This window comes from Loxodonta africana, chromosome 6 (assembly GCF_030014295.1).
Source record: "Loxodonta africana isolate mLoxAfr1 chromosome 6, mLoxAfr1.hap2, whole genome shotgun sequence".
Taxonomy (NCBI): domain Eukaryota; kingdom Metazoa; phylum Chordata; class Mammalia; order Proboscidea; family Elephantidae; genus Loxodonta; species Loxodonta africana.
The window spans coordinates 128,508,022-128,528,502 of NC_087347.1; the positions used below are offsets into that span (position 1 = coordinate 128,508,022).

The 20,481-nt window shown below is 55.4% G+C and overlaps 1 protein-coding gene across 1 annotated transcript in view; it reads left to right on the top strand.

The window, feature by feature from the left end:
- Positions 1–6,693: 6,693 nt before the first annotated feature.
- HS6ST1 (heparan sulfate 6-O-sulfotransferase 1) overlaps positions 6,694–20,481 on the top strand; it is a 55,087-nt gene continuing 41,299 nt past the window's right edge. The window contains exon 1 of the mRNA XM_003416681.4: positions 6,694–7,249. Within this exon, the coding sequence (XP_003416729.2) occupies positions 6,723–7,249 (527 nt within the window). The 5' untranslated portion in view covers positions 6,694–6,722. The remainder of the gene's footprint in view (positions 7,250–20,481) is intronic.

Consider the following 20,481-nt stretch of genomic DNA (forward strand, 5'->3'; position numbering starts at 1 on the left):
CCAGGACTCACGGCTGGGGAAGAGTTGGGGGGGGGGCACTCATCCAGGCCAGGGGCCGCATGGAAAGATGGGAAATGGCTTGGAAAGAGGAGATCACCAGCCAGTGGTATGACTTTGAGCCAAGATCTTAAGTCCTCTGAACCTCAGTTTTCTCTTCTGTAAAATGGGCATCATAGTCTTTGCCCTGCAGGCTTGCTGGCAGAACTGGACATATCACTTCTAAAGCGCTTATTCTCCATAAACAGCAGCCTAATACTGGGTGGAGGGTTGTCATCTCTGCCCCCAACCCCATGAAGGAAGGTTCCCCAGGCCCAGCAGCAAACAGGGGTCAAGTTACCAGAGGCAGAGACAGCAGCTCCAGGCACAACATCCCATGCCAGCCACAGCCTGTGTCCTACAGGGGCCATGCCCCACACCTGGCAAGGGTGAGTCAGTACCTGGGGAACCTGGGCCAGGCACGGTTTTAAAGCAGGCAGCAGGCACAAAAGGTAGGGGGCCCTTGGTCACACTGAGGGATAGAATGCAAACTCATGGGAAAGGGCCAGGGAAAAACTCACCAATTCAGACTCTGTCTCTAGGGGGTGGCAAAGATCCCTAGGGTCTGTCCCCTATCTGAGGCATCAAGGTGAGCGCATCCCAGCTCCTAACCCACCGTGTGGCACTTCCCCAAACAGATTCTCCTTCCCCTGCCTTTTCCTAACTGGAGGGACACCCTTCACATGGCAAGACCGGTGCCCACGAGTCTGGACATGGGGACTGGAAGCTCTTTGGGGGGCTGGGGTGGATCCCAGGCCCTGGAATAATGCAAGATCTGGTTTAAGTCCTGTCTCTGCTGCTTGTCAGTGACCCTGGATGTGTCACTAGAACTGCTCTGACCCTTCGTCTCCTCACTGGTAAAACAGGCTCGCAATATCCTTAGTACCAAGCCTTCTGCTGGGTGCCCAAACCCAGGACTGCTAGGCACTAGGACTGTTCCCATCTTTAGTGCAGAACCTGGACTCTGAGAGGTCACCCGCATGCCCCAGGAGAAGCACATCAGAGGGTGGCTCCAAGACACCACCTTCCACCCTCAGGGCAGCTGCCCCACAAGACCAGCTCCGGCTCCTAAAGAGAAAGGCCCAGGCCCTTCGCCCAAGCTGCTCCCAGGTAGGCCCAAGAAGGCAGTTCAGGCAGGCCTGGACCAGGATGGCACTGGCCTGTGGCCATTGAGTTGATGAGGGCAGGGCCAAGAGGCCATACGTAGCCCCCTTCCCCTCCAGGTGGCCTGTGACAGAGTTGGATGGGCAAATAAATGGACACACACCCTGGACCCCGATGGAGGCCATGGCCAGGAGGACCCTCCGCAGAGCCCCACAACCCCAAGGACTCAGCCTGCAAATGCTGAGTACAGAGAGTGTCCCCCATTGCCCTGGGCCCCGCTTCTGCCCCCCACCTCGCTCTCTGACCGCCCCCCGCCCCCCGGCTCAGGGTGCTGCACCTGTCTTCCAGGGCAGTGTCCTGTCAGCGCCATTTGAAAACCGCATACTGCCTTCTTAGCTGGGTTTTGGAGTCTTGGTGGTTGTTTCTCCAGTTCTACTCTGGGTTTGCTTCCAAGAGGGCTTTCTGGTTCCACATCAGAGAATAAAAACCCATCTTCAAGTATCTGCTCAGACATTCCCCCCTCCAACTTTTGATGTCCCCTTGCTCTCTGGGCACCTCTTCTGGTGGCAGGAGATGCTTTAGTCATCAGCAGTGGGAGAGATGGGCAGTGCTGTCTCCACACTCTGGTCAGGGCCAGAGACAGAGCCCTGGGGCAAGAGCCCCAGTGCTGACCAGGAATAAGCCACTGATGATAGTGAGGAGTGGTCCCAGGCAGAGGGACCAGTCAGTGCCAAGGCAAGGAGGCTTGAGATATTTCATATGATGGGAGCAGACCTCTGCAGTATTGTCCAGACCCTGGGGGCCAAGGGCCAAGCAGACCAGCCATCACCTCGGAGGTGGGAATACAGAAAAGTGGGAGACCCAGTTACAACCCACAGAGCTCAGCCCACCCTTTGTCAGGGGGCATGTGCCCTTACTTGTCTGGGCTGTAGCTCCCCCACCCCAAACTCTCATCCCAGCTGCAACCTCTCCCCTCTGTGAGGCTGGGCCTGGATGTGGTGAGCTAGTCATATTTTTCCACTCCCTACAACTCTGCTTTGGCATTAAAAAGTACATGATCTTTTCAACAAATGATGTTAGAACAACTGGATTTCCATTTCCTGTACCATATACAAAAACTATTTCAAAAAGGATCTCAGGCCTAAACAGAAAACCTGAAACTATAAAACTTCTAGAGGAAAACTTAGTAAGAGGCTTTTGTGACCTAGAGTTAGGTACATACTTCTTAGATATGACACCAAAAGCATGATCCATACAGTAACAAACAGATAAATCAGTCTTCATTAAAATTAAAAATGTATATTCTTAAAAGGACAGTATAAAGGCCAAAGATGAATTAATTCAAAATTTTTACCAACTCCTTCAGTCTGAAATTGATCAAACATGCAATCAGGATGCACTGATAATTACTGGTGATTGGAATGCTAAAGTTGCAAACAAAGAAGGACTGGTAGTTGGAAAATATGGCCTTGGTGATAGAAATGATGCCAGAGATCACATGATAGAATTTGCAAGACCAGCAGCTTCTTTGTGGCAAACACCTTTTTTCACCAACACAAACGGTGACGATACACATGGACCTCACCAGATGGAATACACTGGAATCAAATTGACTATATCTGTAGAAAGAGACAATGGAGAAGCTCAACATCATCAGTCAGAACAAGGCCAGGGGCCAACTATGGAATAGACCATCAATTGCTCATATTCAAGTTGAAGCTGAAGAAAATTTCGAACAAGCCCACAAGAGCCAAAATACGACCTTGAGTATATCACACCTGAATTTAGAGACCATCTCAAGAACAGATTTGACACACTGAATGCTAATGACCAAAGAACAGACAAATTGTGGAATGACATCAAGGATATCACAAATGAAGAAAGGAAGAGGTCATTAAAAAGACAGGAAAGAAAGAAAAGACCAAAATGGATGTCAGAAGAGATTCTGAAACTCGCTCTTGAACCTAGAGTAGCTAAAGCGAAAGAAAGAGATGATGAAGTAAACGAGCTGAACAGAAGATTTCAAAGGGCAGCTCCAGAAGACAACATAAAGTATTATAATGAAACGAGCAAAAACTTGGAGCTAGAAAACCGAAAGGGAAGAACACACTTGGCATTTCTCAAGCTGAAAGAACTGAAGGAACAATTCAAGCCTCAAGTTGCAATCCTGAAGGATTCTAAAGGGAAAATCTTAGACGGCACAGCATCAAAAGAACATGGAAGAAATACACAGAAACGCTGCACCAAAAAAACTGGTCGTCATTCAACCATTTCAGGAGATAGTGTGTGATCAAGAAGAAAGGAAGAAGTCCAAGCTGCAGTGAAGACATTGGCTAAAAACAAGGCTCCAGGAATTGATGGAATACCAACTGAGATGTTTCAACAAATGGATGCAGCAGTGGAAGCGCTCACTCATCTATGCCAAGAAATTTGGAAGACAGCTACCTGGCCAACCGACTGGAAGAGATCCGTGTTTGTACCTATTCCAAAGAAAGGTGATCCAACCAAATGTGAAAATTATCAAACAATATCATTAATATCACACGCAAGTAAAATTTTGCTGAAGATCATTCAAAAGAGGTTGCCACAGTACAGCAACAAAGAACTGCCAGAAATTCAAGCCGGTTTCAGAAGAGGATGTGGAACAAGGGATATCATTGCTGATGTCAGATGGATCCTGGTTGAAAGCAGAGAATACCAGAAAAATGTGTGCCTGTGTTTTACTGACTATGCAAAGGCACTGTGTAGATCATAACAAATTATGGGTAACATTTCGAAGAATGGGAATTCCAGAACACATAATTGCACTTATGAGGAACCTCTACTTAGACCAAGAGGCAGTCATTTGAACAGAACAAGGGGATACTGCGTGGTTTAAAGTCAGGAAAGGTGTGTGACAGGGTTGTATCCTTTCACCATATTTATTCAATCTGTATACTGAGCAAATAATCCAAGAAGCTGGACTATACGAAGAAGAAAAGGGCATCAGGATTGGAGGAAGACTTGTTAACAACCTGCAATATGCAGATGACACAACCTTGCTTGCTGAAAGTGAAGAGGACTTGAAGCACTTATTGATGAAGATCAAAGACCAGAGCCTTCAGTGTGGATTATGCCTCAACATAAAGATAAACAGAAAATACTGAAGTTTTCAAGGATTTCATTTTACCTGGATCCACAGTCAACACCCATGGAAGCAGCTGTCAAGAAATCAAAGGACACATTACATTGGGCAAATCTGCTGCTAAAGATCTCTTTAAAGTGTTCAAAAGCAAAGATGTCACTTTGAGGACTAAGGTGTGCCGGACCCAAGCTATGGTATTTTCAATTGCCTCGGATGCATGTAAAAGCTGGACAATGAATAAGGAAGACAGAAGAATTGATGCCTTTGAATTATGGCGCTGGTGAAAAATATTGACTATACCACGGACTGCCAAACAAACAAACAAATCTGTCTTGGAAGATGTACAGCCAGAATGCTCCTTAGAAGCAAGGATAGCGAGACGCTGTCTCACATACTTTGGTAAGTTATCAGGAGGGATCAGTCTCTGGAGAAGGAGATCATGCTTGGTAAAGTAGAGGGTCACTGAAAAAGAGGAAGGCCCTCAACGAGATGGATTGACACAGTGGCTGCAACAATGGGCTCAAGCATAACAAGGTTGTGAGGATGGTGCAGGACCTGGCAGCCTTTCCTTCTATCTCAAGGGCACATAACAACAGAATGAAAAGACAAGCCACAGACTGGAAGAAAATATTTGCAAATCATATATTTGATAAAGAACTTGTATTTAGAATACTTAAGGAACTCTCAAAACTAAACAAAATTAAAAAGAAAAGAAGCCAATTTAAAAATGGGCAAAAGATTCGAACAGATATTTCACCAAAGAAGATATACAGATAGCAAATAAGCACATGAAAAGATGCTCAACGGCATTTTGGAAATACTAATTAAAACCACAATGAGATATTGCTGTTAGAATGACTAGAATTAAAACGACTGACCATAACAGGTGTTGACAGGGACGATAACCCTTGACCCTGACCACAGTGCTGGGGAAGGGGGTGTCTGTGGCCTGCTCCCAGCACTGGCAGGGCCCAGAACAGGAAGGCTGGATAGGCAGCTGGTGGATGGGGGATTACCACACACCGGCCTCTGGGGCATGTTTCGGGTCCCCCACAGAATGGAAAAGGCTGGTGCCCTGGCATTTCACTGGACGCAGGCCAGCGTGCTGAAGGCCCTCCCAGGAGTCAGGCTACCTCGAGTCAAAACTCCAGGCCCACCAGCTGCCCTTGCTACTGTGCGTTCTGGGCAGGTCAATTCGGCCCACTCACTTCCCACTCCAGCAGGCTCAGGGCAGTCAGCGTGCAGGCCATATGGCTTTGGAGGTGTGGGTACAGGGTTTGGCAGACCCTAAATGTGTGCTCCCGAATGCCCGGCGAGCCCATGTCGGTGAGGGGCCTCCCGCGTACCCTGAGAGCCCTGGCACAGCATCTAGGGTCCCTGCAGAACCCCCAAGCTCATAGGTCAGGCCATGTGCGAACTAGACCAGGGCGGAAGTGGGGGACCGGCTGGGGGCTCTGCTGGAGGCAGGGCAGGCCCACAACGCCAGATCCTCTGACTGACAAATGAGACCTGGAAATGGGAATTTTGTGTGGACTCTCACAATTTGTAAATGTTGGCTGTTTTAAACTTTGTCACTGGAGTAGGTATAATAAACATGGAGAAAAAAAGCACATTGGCTGAAATTCAAACAATGCGGGGCCGCAGAAAGCTCCCTGCAGGCCTCCGGCGGACATTTCAGCATGTCTTCCCGAGGGGCCCGGGTGATTGTTGCAAAGCCACAGTGGAAGAGAGGGGCTCCGACGGCTAGCTGCCGGCGCCTCCCAGCACCTCCCCCTCTTTCTGCCCCCAGTCCCCGCCGCCCCCTCGGTTCCCCCAGGCCAGGGCCAGCCCTGTCGCATTCACAACCGCACATCCCCAGAGGGGTGGGCCGAGGGCTTACCGACACCACACCCAGGGATTGGGGGGTTGCACCCCGCCAGGCGCGGGCCCCTTGCGCCCCCCGCCCAGCAAGCCAGAGGCCCCTGCGCTCCGGGGGCGAAGCCGCGGATCCGCTCGGGCGGCGACGGCAAGCGGCGCGCGCGGGGGCGGGCCTGGGCGGGCAGGGGGCGGGGCTGGGCGCGGACTGCGGAGACGCGGCGGTAGCGGCGCCGCGCTGGGCGGTGCAGAGCGTTCTCGGCGCGGAGGAGAGCGGAGCGGCGCGGTGCGGGTCGGCGCGGGGAACGCGGGGGACGCGAGGGCCGGGCCCTGAGCCGAGCCGGGGCTGGGAGCCGGGCCGGAGCCAGGCGGAGAACAGCTATGGTGCCGCGCGGGGCCAGGGCCCGTGCCGCTGCGGGCGACCGCGGCGCCGAGTAGCCGACCGCGCCGGGCCGGGCCGGGCCGGAGCGCAGGCGGCGGAGGCAGCTCACCCCCTCACTCTCCACCCCCTTGGGCGCCCGCACCGAGCGCTCGGGCAGTGGGCCTGGGGCCCTACGCGCGGCCGGCCGCCGCTCGCCGCCCGGCCCGCCGGCGATGGTGACATATGCGGCGGCGGCGAGCCGGCGGCAGGACCATGGTTGAGCGCGCCAGCAAGTTCGTGCTGGTGGTGGCGGGCTCGGCGTGCTTCATGCTCATCCTGTACCAGTACGCGGGCCCGGGGCTCAGTCTGGGCGCGCCCGGTGGACGCGCGCCGCCCAACGACCTGGACCTCTTCCCCACGCCCGACCCGCACTACGAGAAGAAGTACTACTTCCCGGTGCGCGAGCTCGAACGCTCGCTGCACTTCGACATGAAGGGCGACGACGTGATTGTGTTCCTGCACATCCAGAAGACGGGCGGCACCACTTTCGGCCGCCACCTCGTGCAGAACGTGCGCCTCGAGGTGCCCTGCGACTGCCGGCCCGGCCAGAAGAAGTGCACCTGCTACCGGCCCAACCGCCGGGAGACCTGGCTTTTCTCCCGCTTTTCCACCGGCTGGAGCTGCGGGCTGCACGCCGACTGGACCGAGCTCACCAACTGCGTGCCCGGCGTGCTGGACCGCCGCGACCCCGCTGCGCTGCGCACTCCCAGGTGAGCGGCCTGCGCCGCGCTGGGCGCCGTCGGGGCTGGGGAGGCCCAGTCGGGGCTCTCTCCCGCGGCCCTGGCCATCCCGCCGCCCGAGCCCATTCTTCGTCCCCACGCTCCTTTCCTGCTTTCTTGGGGCTTCCACTCACTCAGCCTTCCTGATCTCCAACCTGCCAGGCGCCCTTGGCCCGCAGCTTGTCCAGCTCGGGCCCACTTCACCTGGCACCCCTGCTCTCTGACTCTTTGTCATCTCTTCCCGAGCGCCTCTATTCTATATCCCACTACACACCCAAGCAAGACGGTGCTCGGCTTTCGTTCTCTCAGGCATCCCCCATCGCCCCGTCTGGTGTGAAATCTGGCTGGTCCCAGTTGAGGGCCCAGGCTGACCGGATGCAGCCCGTGGACCATTGGCTGTCAGCGGGTGTACTGGGGTCTTGTGTGTGGATTCCCCTTCACACTAAACAGAATGAGAGTGCTTATCTTTCACAGGTGCAGGGCCCCAACCTCCCACCCCCAACCCTGCTTGCTAGCTTGCCTCCAGGGGCCTGGGGAAGTGTAGGCCCTGCTTGATGTGGGCAGGTAGAACAAAGGGCCCCATGATATGGGGGTTGGAGACATGGGGATGGGAGCAGGGAGGCAGCAGTGGTGCTGGACCTCGCAAGTTGGGCTGGAAGCTTCTGCAGGCCTGCAGGCAGGACCCTCCCCTCTGCAAGGGAACAAAAGCCAGCCAGTGCTGGGCTGCCTCACAAGGATCCACTCAGCCAGGTTGACTGAACTGGTCAGGGGCACCTATGCAACCAGAGACCTTTTTTAGGGGCTCTTTTGGCCCCTGCCTGTGGGGACTGAGGGACACAGGGCTGACCTGTGTGGGCCCAAGCCTGTGAAGAGGTGCTGGGGCAGCTCTGGGGGGAGCAGTTCTGGGAGGAGCGTTACAGAGGCAGCACCGGTCTGGGTTTTGGGTGGTTAAAAGTTAGTATGTTCTCCCCTGTTCATGTTGGTACACCTAGTGAGGTTTCCCCACTGGGGCACTCTCCCCAGGTGTCTGGACTGGGCAGGGCCCAGAGTGGGGCTTTCTTTGCTGGTCTTTTGTGTGTCTTCCAGCGTGTGCCTTAGAATTGTGTGTACAGACAGGCTGGGGAAGTGCAGGGAATGGGGCTGGCTTTATGCAGTGAGTGAGTATTGGTGCTCTTCTGGGTCAAGGAGGTGTTGGTCTCTGGTGTTGGGGAGCATGAGGGTCTGAAATCTTGCTGGCCAGGAGCTGAGCATAGTCACGGGCCCGTGAGCTCATTGTTCAGCCCCTTCTGGTCCTTTTTTATTGTGGTCTCTTTCAGACTGTCCAGAAATTGGGGTCCCTAAGCTGGGGGTAGGGAGAGAGGTGTTCTCACAGGCCCACTTCTTCTGGGCAGCTCCCCTGCCGGGCTGTCATATGCAGAGTCCCAGGGTTCTAGGATACCAGCTAAGTGGTGATGTTCCAGTCCCTTGGGTGCATATTCCAAACTTGGGGCTCTTGGTCTGCCTGCCTGGGGCTGGTGAGGCACAGCTTCTTGCCAGCATTGTCTGCTCTGCACAAGTGCTTGTTGTAGGGTCAAGAGACCCCTACAGTCCAGTCACTCTGCAGTAGACCCCACTGGCCTATAACAGGCCAGTGCACGTCTGTCTACTAGGGCACTGGGTCCCCAAACTGGCCACTGACTCACTCCAGCAGGCCAAGCAGGCCCCTTCCCTGCCCACAGGGGACCCCATCCAGTGTGCCCCATGCAGTGTGTACCAGGAGTGCCCTGGAAGGGAGAGTGGGTGCAGAACCTGCTCAGCAGGTGGTCGGGAGGCCCAGGACCTCTGGGGCAAGCTCAGCTCGCCTTGCGACAAAGGCGGCCTTGGCCCAGTGTGCAAGGAGGCATCTTCCTGCGGCCCCATTTCCGGCAGCTGATTTGCTGTGTTGGTCGCCGGGGTGAGGGCCCAAAGCTTCTCTTCTCAGAGGTTGTCCGTGAACAGGTGCTCAGCACGTCACAGCCAGGAGTTGGAGGACCAGGTAGGGCAGACAGGCTCCAGGTGCTGCATGAGGGAGGGGGACACCGGGACACCCACTGCCGGGGTGGGCAGCTGCCCCTTGGCCTGGACGCTGCCAAGAGCAGCAGCAGACGAGGCCATGGAGGAGGGTCGTCCCTCTGCTATGCGCTCTGGGGAGCAAGCTGTGCCCACAATGTACACACACAGGCCCTGAGCGTTCCACTTGGTGCCACACTGCTCTCCTCCCCCTCCTTGCATTTCTCTTCCAGGCACCAGGTAGATTGCTTTTTTGATGAGCTTCCTCAGAGGCCAAGGTAGTCTTGGCTGTGTGCATTTATGAGCTGGTCTGCACAAGGTGGGGCTGCTGAGCTTCTCCAAGGTGGGGGCTTGCCGGTGACACAGGGGACAGGAGTCTCCTATCCACCCAGGACGGTCGGGTGCCCAAGCCTCTAGGTTCAGGACTCAGGTATCACCCCCACACCCCCCTGTCGGGGCTGCACTCACACGCCTTCAAGCAGGCCCAGGTCCCGCCCTCCCCACTAGGTGGTGGTCTGAGGAGAGGGTGAGCCGTGGACAGAGACCAATTAAGGGACCCTGAGTTTTTCTTTCCCACTGCCCCCCGCCCCCTTCCCTATTTTTTGGTTATAAGATGGAAGCGTAAAGAGGAAGAGAAAAATCACATCCCCCACGCGTGGTTCTTTCTCTGTAATCGAAACCATCGTGTTCATTATGCCACAAATGTCATTCCGTGTCATTGAAAACTTTAATACTGTAGGTGCAGCAAATAGCCCCCCATCTGGACGTGCTGTCCTTTGCTTCTCCTGTGTTATTGGATGTGGAGATTTCTGGAGTTTGCTCCTACGAACAGCGCTGCAGGGCCATCCCTGTGCGTTAGGATTTTGTACGACCTGGCCTTCTCTCAGATCCCTAGATGGCACAGTTGGTTGTGTTCAACTACTAAGTGAAAGATCGGCAGTTCAAATCCGTCTAGCACTTCCACAGAAGAAAGATCTGGCAATCTACTCTGTAAGATCACAGCCATTGAAAACCCTACGGGGCACAGTTCTGCTCCACGACACTTGGGGTCACCAGGAGTTGGAATCAACTTGATGGCAGCAGGTTTGGTTTTTGTTTTGGTCTCCGTTGGAAACTCCTAGGAGTGGGATTTCTAACTTGCATGGTCTGAGTGTTTACGTTAAGTTACTTCTCAGAAATCTTGCACCCGACCAATGACTGCCCTGGCAGGGAATGCAACAGAGAACCCCTGAGGGAGCAGGAGAGCAGTGGGATGCACACCCCAAATTCTTGTAAAAAGACCAGACTTTAATGGTCTGACTGAGACTAGAAGGACCCCAGAGGTCATGGTCCCCAGACCCTCTGTTAGCCCAAGACAGGAACCATTCCCAAAGCCAACTCTTCAGACAGGGATTGGACTGGTCTGTGGGATAGAAACTGATACTGGTGAGGAGTGAGTTTTCTGGGTCAAGTCGACACATAAGACTATGTGGGCAGCTCCTGTCCGGAGGGGAGATGAGAGGGCAGAGCGGGTTAGAAGCCGGCCTAATGGACACGAAAATAGACAGCAGAGAGAAGCAGCGCGCTGTCTTATTGGGGGAGAGGAATTGGGGGTATATAGCAAGGTGTATATAAATTTTTGTATAAGAGAGTGACTCGATTTGTAAACTTTTACTTAAAAGCTCAATAAAAATTAAGGAAAAAAAAAGAAATTCTGAACCCGCTATGCCCCCACCTGTGGTGTGGGATGTCCATCTCAATAGCACCATCGCTGGTAACCAACAGAAAAAAACCAAACTCATTGCCATTGAGCTGATTCCGACTCATCGTGACCCTATAGGACGGCCCCATAGGGCTTCCAAGGAGTGGCTGGTGGATTTGAACTGTTGACATTTTGGATAGCAGCGGAGTTCTTTAACCTGTGTGCCACCAGGGCCTCACCATCATTGGTAGTGAATATTATTGTGGGTTATAAAGAGTTAACTTTCTTAAATCAGCAAGAAGTACATTTTGGGTTTTGATCACAAAGCTCCGTCTGGCCAGTAAGCCATTGGTGAGGCATCACGTTAGGGGGTTTGAGAAGCGTGGGCCCCAGTCCCTTCAGATTCCTGATCTCAGGTGTTTGGACTTCACCCCAGTTTTTTTTTTAGAGAGGAGTGCAAATCGCAGAGGTCTGGGTGGCTGGTATTTGAGTCTCCTTGAAGACTCATGAAGAGGAGGGTTCTGGGTATCTGCAGGGGAGGGTGATGGGTCACCAGGGCCCAGAGAGGGGAGGAGACAAGCAGGGTGGCTGGCAGGTGGCTGTGGTCTCTGAGCACTGAGCAGGCACTTGGAATAGGTCATGTCTTTTGCCCTCAGCACCCGGACTAGCCAGGTGTGTGAGGATCATCCCCATTTCCCGCACGAGGCTTCAAGGCCCAACTAGAGCAGGTAGATCACTTGTCTGAGCACCCCCGCCTGGGACAGCAGCTAGGATTTGGGCTCTGTCTGCCCTGAAGCCCAGGTGCCTTACCCAGCCTGGGCTGCCCCCACCACCCTTGTTAGGACCACAGAGGTGGACTGTAGCTGCTAGGTCACACCCCGAGACCCTGGGCAGATGCAGGCAGGTTAGCATGCAGACCTGTGCCATTCAGTTTACTGGAAAACCTCTGCCAGCCTCACCGGAACAGCAGTGAGGCAAGAGCAGGCCCCATCTTGGCCCTTGGCTGTGAAGGGTAGCACCACAAGGCTTGTTGGCGGTCAGTGCTGCTGGCGGCTTGGACAGTGTGGCAGCATTTGGGGGTTCCCAGCACAGTGCAGCCAGCACCTTCTGTCACCACCTCCACCCTACAGTTGGTCACCCTTGGGTGGCCCTAGGCCAGGAGCCTGCAGACTCAGCCCACCTAGCATGGTTCCCCAAGCTGGCCCTTCCCGCCCCACTGCTGGGGGCAGGAGCAGGGACCAGAGTCATGCCAGCAGAGGCTCACGCATGCCTGTGAGCGTAAAGGGCAGTGCTACGCTGGAGTTCAAGCACGGGGTCTGGGCGGCCCGACTGGCCAGTGGGGGTAAACAAATAATTTCTAAGGATCAGCACAAAGCTGGTTCCTATGAGGTGGAGGTTAGAGATGTCCCAAATGTCTGATTTTTCCAAGCTGCTATACTCTCCCTCCTGTCTTTGGGTTCCTTAATTCGCTGTAACATCTCACGGACCTTACAATCCATATAAAGGAAATGGCTCACGGGGTTGTAGAGGCTGGCAAGTCCCAAATTCGCCGGTCAGGCATAGACTTCTCCCTGACCGTCAGCCTCTGCCCAAAGGCACTCAGCTTTCTTGCTCCGTGGGCCGGGAACCCCACCACGCCATCTCTTGAGGGTCTCTTGTGCAGGTCTCTTCTTCCTTGGTAGTGGTGGCCTCTTTTTTTCTGCTCTGGATTTGGCTCCCTTTTAAGGCAAAACTGACCAATGCATTTCATGGGCCACAATTGTCTTATTTGCACAGCCCCGCCCAATCATCTGGGTGGGAGTTACAAGACCATTCCTAGAAAAAAAAAAAAAGGTCGTGTTAATTCATCACCCGACAGGGGGACAAGCCGGGATGTTCCCCATCCTCCTCAGCTTCCTGGGGCCAGGTCAGTAGTGGCTCTCCCCAGCTGTGGCCCCATTTGCACAGCCTGCCACCAGGGGTGGAGCTGCTTCTCTTGCCATGGACCTTGGGGTCCCTCACCCTCTAACCACATCTGAGCTCCTCACTTTTGTGGCCACTTAGGGTATTGAGTTCCCCCCAAAAGACCTGGAGCAGCTGTTTCCAGGTCAAACCTGACCGTACACAGGCAGGCAGTGAGGGCCTGGAGTGCGGGTTTGACCCTCACTTGGTTCTCGGTTGCTGGTTTGGTTTGGAAGAAGGAAGAGGTAGGAGGCCCAGGCCTGCAGGGTAGGGTATTTCAGGTGGGCGTGGTTCAGGTTTCCTGTCTGGAGCGCCCACAGATGGGAAGAGAATGCAGTACACAGACCGGGAAGAACCTCCCTTGCGCTCGGGGTCGGTTGCCATACCTGTCCCCCAGCGATCGTAACTCTGGTCCTTTATAACTCTGTGGGCCCTTCCCATACCCTGTCCTCCCTGGGCCTCCCTGCTGGCACTCAGGGGAAGTGCTTCACTTTGGGAAAAGATTCTCTGTCTTAGACTCTTGTTCTTGCTTTTTCAGGAACTCAGTTGTATTAACTTTTAGCTGTTTCTGGTTTTTTGCTTTTTTTTTGCTTGGCGGGGGTGGCGCTGTGTTGTGCAGTGAAAAAAATTCTAAGCCCTGCCAGAGCCCAGGGATAAGATGCTGCCCCCACCTGAACAAGAGGCGTGAATGCTAGTGGCAGCGTTGGGGTTGTGGGGGTGGGGCAGTAACCTGCAGCACCTGAGGGGCTGATGAAGCCCCGCCCCCCGCCACCTCGCCCCAGGCTTTATGGAATAAGCAGCACTCCAGAACCACTCCAGAACCACAGTTTGGTTTCAGAAACATCACCTGAGACCCACCGTCAGTCAGAGGGACAGGTGGGGGCAGAAGGGACAATGCTTAGAGAAGGGCTTTCCCAGGGGGGCCTGCAAGCCATCAGCTCCTGTGATGCAGGCCCATGCTTTCTAGCTGTGGAATTTGTGGCCTGATTAATCTTCCCGTTCACACTTCCGTGAGATGCCACTTCCTGTGTGGTCTTGTCCCGGAAAACGTGGCGTGCCCACACCACACACAGGAGAGCGTTAGCCTGCTGGCCCACAGTGGAAGCTGCTGGAAGCCTGTGGCAGAGGCAGGCCAAGGAGGGCTGTCCCTTGGCTGAGGTCCATTTTCCTTTGCACAGGGAGCAGAGACCAACCAGGGCAGCCCTCTCCCCATGGCTCCTGTGGAACCACTCCTGGGCCAGGCTCAAGGCCAGCACTGGGTGCTGGGAGCTTTGCAGAGGATGGTGACTCCTGGGCCAGCCAGCTGCCTTGTCCTGCAGTGCTGCTTGCACACAGCTCTGCTCAGGGCCCTATCGAGGGCAGCTGCCTGCTTGGAGACCCCACCTGTCCCCTCGGTGTTGTCCACCCACCCACCTGCTCAGCCATGAGCCCTGAGTCTAGGGCCTGACTCTCCAAGGGCTGCCTGCTGGCAGAGACCACCCTAGTCCCGCAGGGTGACAGCAGGACCTGTGGGCTGCTGCACAGGTGGTCTCTCAGGCCACAGTAGAGTGGGGGGCAATGCCTGCCAGCCTAGCCCTCAGAGTCCATGGTTAGATGCACATCTCTTCAGAAGCCCAGATGGTCACTCCAGCGTTCCAGTCCCGTCAGGTGCCCAAGGAGAGATGGGTGGGGAAGGTGGGCACTGGGTAGTCCAGTGGGTCCCGTGGCCCAGGTAAGCCTCCTTATGAGGGTCAGGTGAACCTTACATTTGGTTCTGCAGAGGAAGCCATGGCCTCCTGTGACCTGTGGCCCCCCGTGCCAGCCCCAGCCCCATTCGTGTCTGTGGCCTGTGGGAGCTATGCCCACTGGTAACCCCTTATAGCTCCGCAGTCAAGGGTGATCCACAGCCCTGGGCAGAGCGCAGGTCTCACTGCCCAGGCCAGGCCCATCCTGTCTGTGAGGTAGGCGGCAATGTCATGGGGGCCAGCCACAGTGGTCTGTAGGGGAGGCACCCCCTGGCGGCCCGTGCATCTGGCCCGCACATGTGACGGCCACCTGTCTCTGTTTGTTTACCTGAGAACATTAAAAGGCCCAAAAAGGAAGATAGGAGAGCAAATCAGTAATTGTCTGGGTAGATGGTAGCTGGGGGATTAAACCAAAAAAATCAAACCCGCTGCCATCAAGTCAATTCTGACTCAAAGCGGGAGTTAATTGTTGACAAAGCTGTCACGTTCACGGAGGTCAGCTGTGTGAGTGGCCACCCCTTTGGTCATGGGCAGGAGCTGCCTGTGACATGGCAATTTCTGGGCCTCCTGGAGGATGAGGTAGTACAGACCCAAACCTTGTCCTTCAGGGGTCTCGGCTGTCCTCAGGAAGGGCTTCCCCCGACACATTGGGTGACATCTGAGCATCTGAATTTTTGAGTCCGACCACCTGAGTCCCAGCACTGGCCCTGCCTCGCACCGTGGTAAATTCCTGCCTCTCTGAGCCTTGTGTTCCTTACCTGTAAGGTAAGGTGGTGAGGCTCTGGTTAGAGCTCGGCACCCTGCCTCCATCCTCAATGGCAGATCAAAGCAGAGTTAGGTGAGGGGGACTGCAGCCAGCAGCAGGGAACCTGAAAAGAAACCACCCAGAGCCACCAGAGAAGGGGGAGCACACAGTGGCCGGGGCCTGCCTTGGAGCCAGGGAGCCTGCCAGGGCCTATGAGCAGGGAGGGTGGGAGCCAGACTCAGAGTCAGAGTCCCGGCTCTGCCACTTACAAGCTCTGTGGCTCCTATGCCTCAGTTTCCGCATCTTTAAAATGGGCATCATAGCAGTGCTTGCCCTATAGGTCCAAACCAGAAAACCAAACCCGTTGCCGTCGAGTCGATTTCTCACTCACGGCGACCCTATAGGACAGAGTAGAACTGCCCCATACGGTTTCCAAGGAGCGCCTGGTGGGTTTGAACCGCTGACCTTTTGGTTAGCTGCCATAGCTCTTAACCACTATGCCACCAGGGTTACTGCCCCGTAGGTAGGTATTTAGAATTGTGCCTGGCTCTGTGGGCTCCCATACAAAAAGCTAGAATTATCCCATTTCTTGTGGGATAGGGAAGGACTCTCCAGAGGGATTTAAAAGACCAAGTCATTCCCCCTCCAGGCATGAAAGAGCCCAGGTGGCGCAGTGGTTAAAGCAATTGATAGCTAACCGAAAGGTCAGCAGTTCGAAACCACCGGCGGTTCCGAGGGAGAAAAATATGGCAGCCTGCTTTATAGAGATTGATAGTCTTAGAAATCTTATGGGGTCACTATGAGTTGAAAACGGTAGTGGGTTTGGGTCAGCAGTGGGTTCTGAGCCATGAGCTCCATGGGAAGTCCTGGAGCCTGGGCAGTCAGGGCCCTGCTATCAGGAAAACCTGCCGAGGGCGCTGGCCTTTGGGGATCACCCTGCCCCCTCGTGTCCGTGCCCATCAGACAAAGCATATCTGTGCACCTCCTGGGTCTCCGGAAAACCCCTGACCTTTCTGCTGCAGCACTGGTGGCCACTGACAGTGGAGGCGTATCTGTGGTGTGTGTTCTCCCACTAGTGATGACCCAGGGCCCAGAAAGGGAAAAGGAGCCTTGCTGTCCTCCCACCCTGTCCTACCCTCCAAGGCTGTTTTCCCCTTCCCTGGACTCCAATTTGCCCTGGGCCCAGGCTCTGCTCCGGCTAAGCCCAGGCCATGACCACCCTCCACTGAGGTGCTGGTGCCCCCAGGGCGTCTCCAGGAACATCATGTGGCAGGTTACATTCCTGTAACTTTGTGATTGTCATCATCTATGTAGCAGATACCCTGTGCCCACTGCCTGGCTTCAGAGCTAAGCAGGTAGAATGTTGTAGACACACACAAAGCCCCATCGGGTCCCTTCCTGGTCCCCTTCCTTGGCTCCCCTCACCCCAACAGCCATTGTGCTACCTTTTGTGTCCTTCCTGTGCCCGTTTTGTACTTTTACTGCAGACATGTGTATCCCAAAAGCAACGCGCAGCACCACTTGGATTTTACAGACTTTCTGGAACCTGTGTCAAACTGAGCTTAGCCTCTGCCGTGTGCACTGTGCACTCCGCCTTGTTTGAGGCTGTGCATGTTCATGGTGCGCACACTTACTCAGTGACTGGGGTTTCATGTCAGGCTTGTATAGACGTGTGTCTTCTCCTCATGTTCTGTCTGTGAGCACACAGTAGGGTGTTCTGGGTTTTGAACCATTGCACTGGTCCGCCGTGCGCTCTCCTGGCTCGAATCACTGCCCATCTGAGGACTGTAGCCTCTTGCCACCACAGCACTCACAGGCGCAGGGACAGGTGTGGGCGCAGGGACAGGTGTGGGCACACGTCTGCAGCCAGTCGGAGGTTGGGAGGGGGGCAAGCATGCATGCTTCAGAGATCCACGTCTGATACTGATCACTCTGGGGCATCAGGGTCCTTGGAAAGTGAGGTTTCATTGGAAATCCAAAGTGCTGCTCACTGTGGCAAGAAGCAGAGGTGAGGGGCCCCCTTGGAGCCTTGTGGCTAGGGCTTGGGTACTGTGCAGTGTTCTGTCTGGGATTCTGTCAGGGAAATGTTGCGGTAGTGTGAAGAAGTCCTCAGCCAAACCACAGTGACCAGGGGCCCAGGGTAGGGCACCATGGTGCAGGGTGAGGTCTGCGCAGCCACGTCCTTCTCGGAGAGCTGGTTGCACCCTCTGTGGGGGTACTGTAGGGGATCCCAGGTGAGTGTCCTTGTCCGGGTGTGGTCTGGGAGGAAGTCAGGCGAGCAGACAAGAGTAGCCATGACCCACCCACGTGGCCAGGCCTTTATCAGGCATTCATGCAGTCATTCCTCCTTCTTAGAGTCCACACTATGCAGATGAGGAAACTGAGGCTAGGAGAGCTTTTAAATGACCTGTCAGCCAAGGTCACAATTAGCAGGGCCAGGCCCACGCATCTGCTGGCTAGCTACAAATCACGCTCCACCCCAACACAACCTGCCCCTCGACAGCCCGCCACAGGTGACGGGGACTCAGAAGGAGAGGCTGGGAGTCAGCTGTGTTGTGGAGTCAAGCCTCCACTCTGCCTGCTGTGGGTTTGTGACACCCGCCTCCCCCACCCTCCTCAAGGCCCCATTGAGCACATGGCAGCTTGGCCAGAAATGGCAGAGTCCTCAGGTCTGAGGTTCTGCTCCTGCTAGAGGTTCAGGGCAGGTGGGATGAGAAGGAGAACAGGTGGTCTCCCGAGGGCTGTAAAGGTCCCCAGGGCCCCCGCTGGGCGAGGGGTGGGCAGGATTTGGCCCGTGGGTCCCTGAGGGCCCTGCCGTAGCACTGGAGTGCAAAGGCCTTATCCCTCAGGGCTCTCACCACACCTCCTTCCTGCCGGGCCCCTTCCCCAGCCCCTCAGGGCCTCGCTCCACAGGCACTCAGCTCCCAGCCTGGGTGACCTCTGAGAACTCAGGAAGGAGCCATCAGGCAGGAAGTATGCGGTCTGGGCGTCGGCCTTGCGTCTTGCTCATGCTCGCTGGCCCACCTCCTGAGCCCCGTGAAAGTCCAGACCTCCTGAATCACGCTTTAATCATCCTGCATATCCTGGTCAGGTGCCAAGGCCTCAGGAGAGGTCTGTTCCTTCCTGGACGTCAGGTTGGCGGGGTGCCCAGGGGAAACACTGTTTTCATAAAGTGAAAGGTGGTCAGGTTCCAGGTGGTAGGTGAGGGCAGGTGGTGGGTGAAGGCAGGTGGTGGGATCGATGTGGGGCTGTCCAGCTGCAGGACACCCCCATTCTCAGTGGTTCGGTTGGGCCGTTACGGCCCCAGTTGTCAGGCAGCACTCCCCCAGGGCGTGGGCGAGTACAGCAGGCCCTTGCAGAAGGTAGACCTCCCAGACTGGGAGCGCTCAGGAGGTCCAGTGGGCCAGTGTCCGCTTCCCCACCTCACAGACCCTGAATGTCTTTAGGGCAGGTGGGACTACTCAAGGGCCCAAGCCCACACCCTACCTGGCCTCAGCAGAGAAGTAACAGTTTCATTTCTCGGAGTCGACATAGCCAGAGGGGCTGGCCGCAAATCACAGAGAAGATACAGGCAGTCGAGGCTCGTTTGAAGGCCCTCAGGGGGCACTGCAGGGGCAGGTGGGCCACGTCCCACACCTGGTCCTTTCTGTCCTTAGGTGTGGCTTCACTGTCCTGTTCACCTGGGCTGGAGGGGGGCCTGGTGGGCACAGTGTGTCCTCCCTGAACGACCCAAGGGTCAGTATACCAGAGGGTGGGTCAGGGTCCTGCTGCTCCACTGCACGGGCCACCTTGGGGTGGTCTTCCCATGTGTGCTTGGGACCCTCGTGATCAGTGGTGCCACCCTCTTTGCCACACACACACACAAACACCCCTTTCCTGAAGCTCTCACAAAAGGGCCACCTCCACCTTCCATCTGGGCTTGCCTTCCTGGGAGGCGGAGCAGCACTGGGGCCATGGTTTGGCCTGGCCTGGGGGCCCTAGGTGTTGCCCGCCAGCAGCCCCCACCTCGCAACACAGAGGGACAGCAGTTCCAGCCTTGAGGACTTGAAGGGCAGAGGTTTTTAAAAATGCTTAACATTATTAGATCATGTACTGGGGACAGAGAAGGCTGAGGGAGGAAATAGAACTTTTCAGTCACTTGGTTGGGGACCTTTGGAGAAGTCACAGAGGGGCTGATGCCCCGAACGCAGGGCTCTGGAGCCATCAGGGTCAACTTCTCACCCAGCCTTGGGGATACTCTGGCCCCTCTCTGGCCCGCACCCCTGACTGCCCTGGCTGCAGTACCCAGGTGTCTCCAGGGGCCAGGGCATGCTTCTCCCTCTCTTGAACAAAGAGGGGGCAAGCCCTGTGAGTCCAGTGGCTCTGTCCATCTGTCTCCCCCACCCCACAACTGCTGGGCAACCTGGGCAGCCAACAGCTGTTGCCTGGTGTGGGCAGGATGTGGGGACAGGAATCCCTGGCTTTGCCTGGCCTGGGCTCTGTACATGGAGCTTCTTGAATGTTTAGTCTATTTTAAGGGTTTGTCACTGTGTGCAGGGTATCGAGAGATTGCTGCTGTGACAGCATAGCCCTGACCAGTCTGCCAGCCTGCCCAGCTGGGCCTGCAGCTGTGGGCCTGTATGGCTCAAGAGTCTCAGGCAGCCCTTGCCCAGGTCAGGCAGAGTGACACTTCTGCTTTTCATCTGCCTCGCTGGACATAGGTTTTTCCCGGTGATACGGGTCAGGGCCCTGGATCACACCCACACTCTGCCCGTCCACCATGCCTGGCCAGGGGCTTCCCCCAGTAGGTGGGTTCCCCTTCTCCCCACTCTGCAGACAGGGAGACAGAGGCACAGAGAGGTCACACAGCTTGCCAGGGGTCACGTGGTTGAGGCAGCAGACCCAGGATCTGAACCCAGGCTTTCTGGAACCAGGCTGTACCCTTCACAAGGGATGTAAGCACTGTGCCAGCTTTACCCCAGCAAGTAAAGGGGGCAGGTTCGGAGTTATGGAAAATTCAGCACTAGAGCTAAAAGTTATTTTTTAAATATCTATGTTCAGTAACACATGCTGATTGTAGCAACAGTTCCCAGTGTCTGAGTCCTAAGACCCTAGCCCAAGGAGG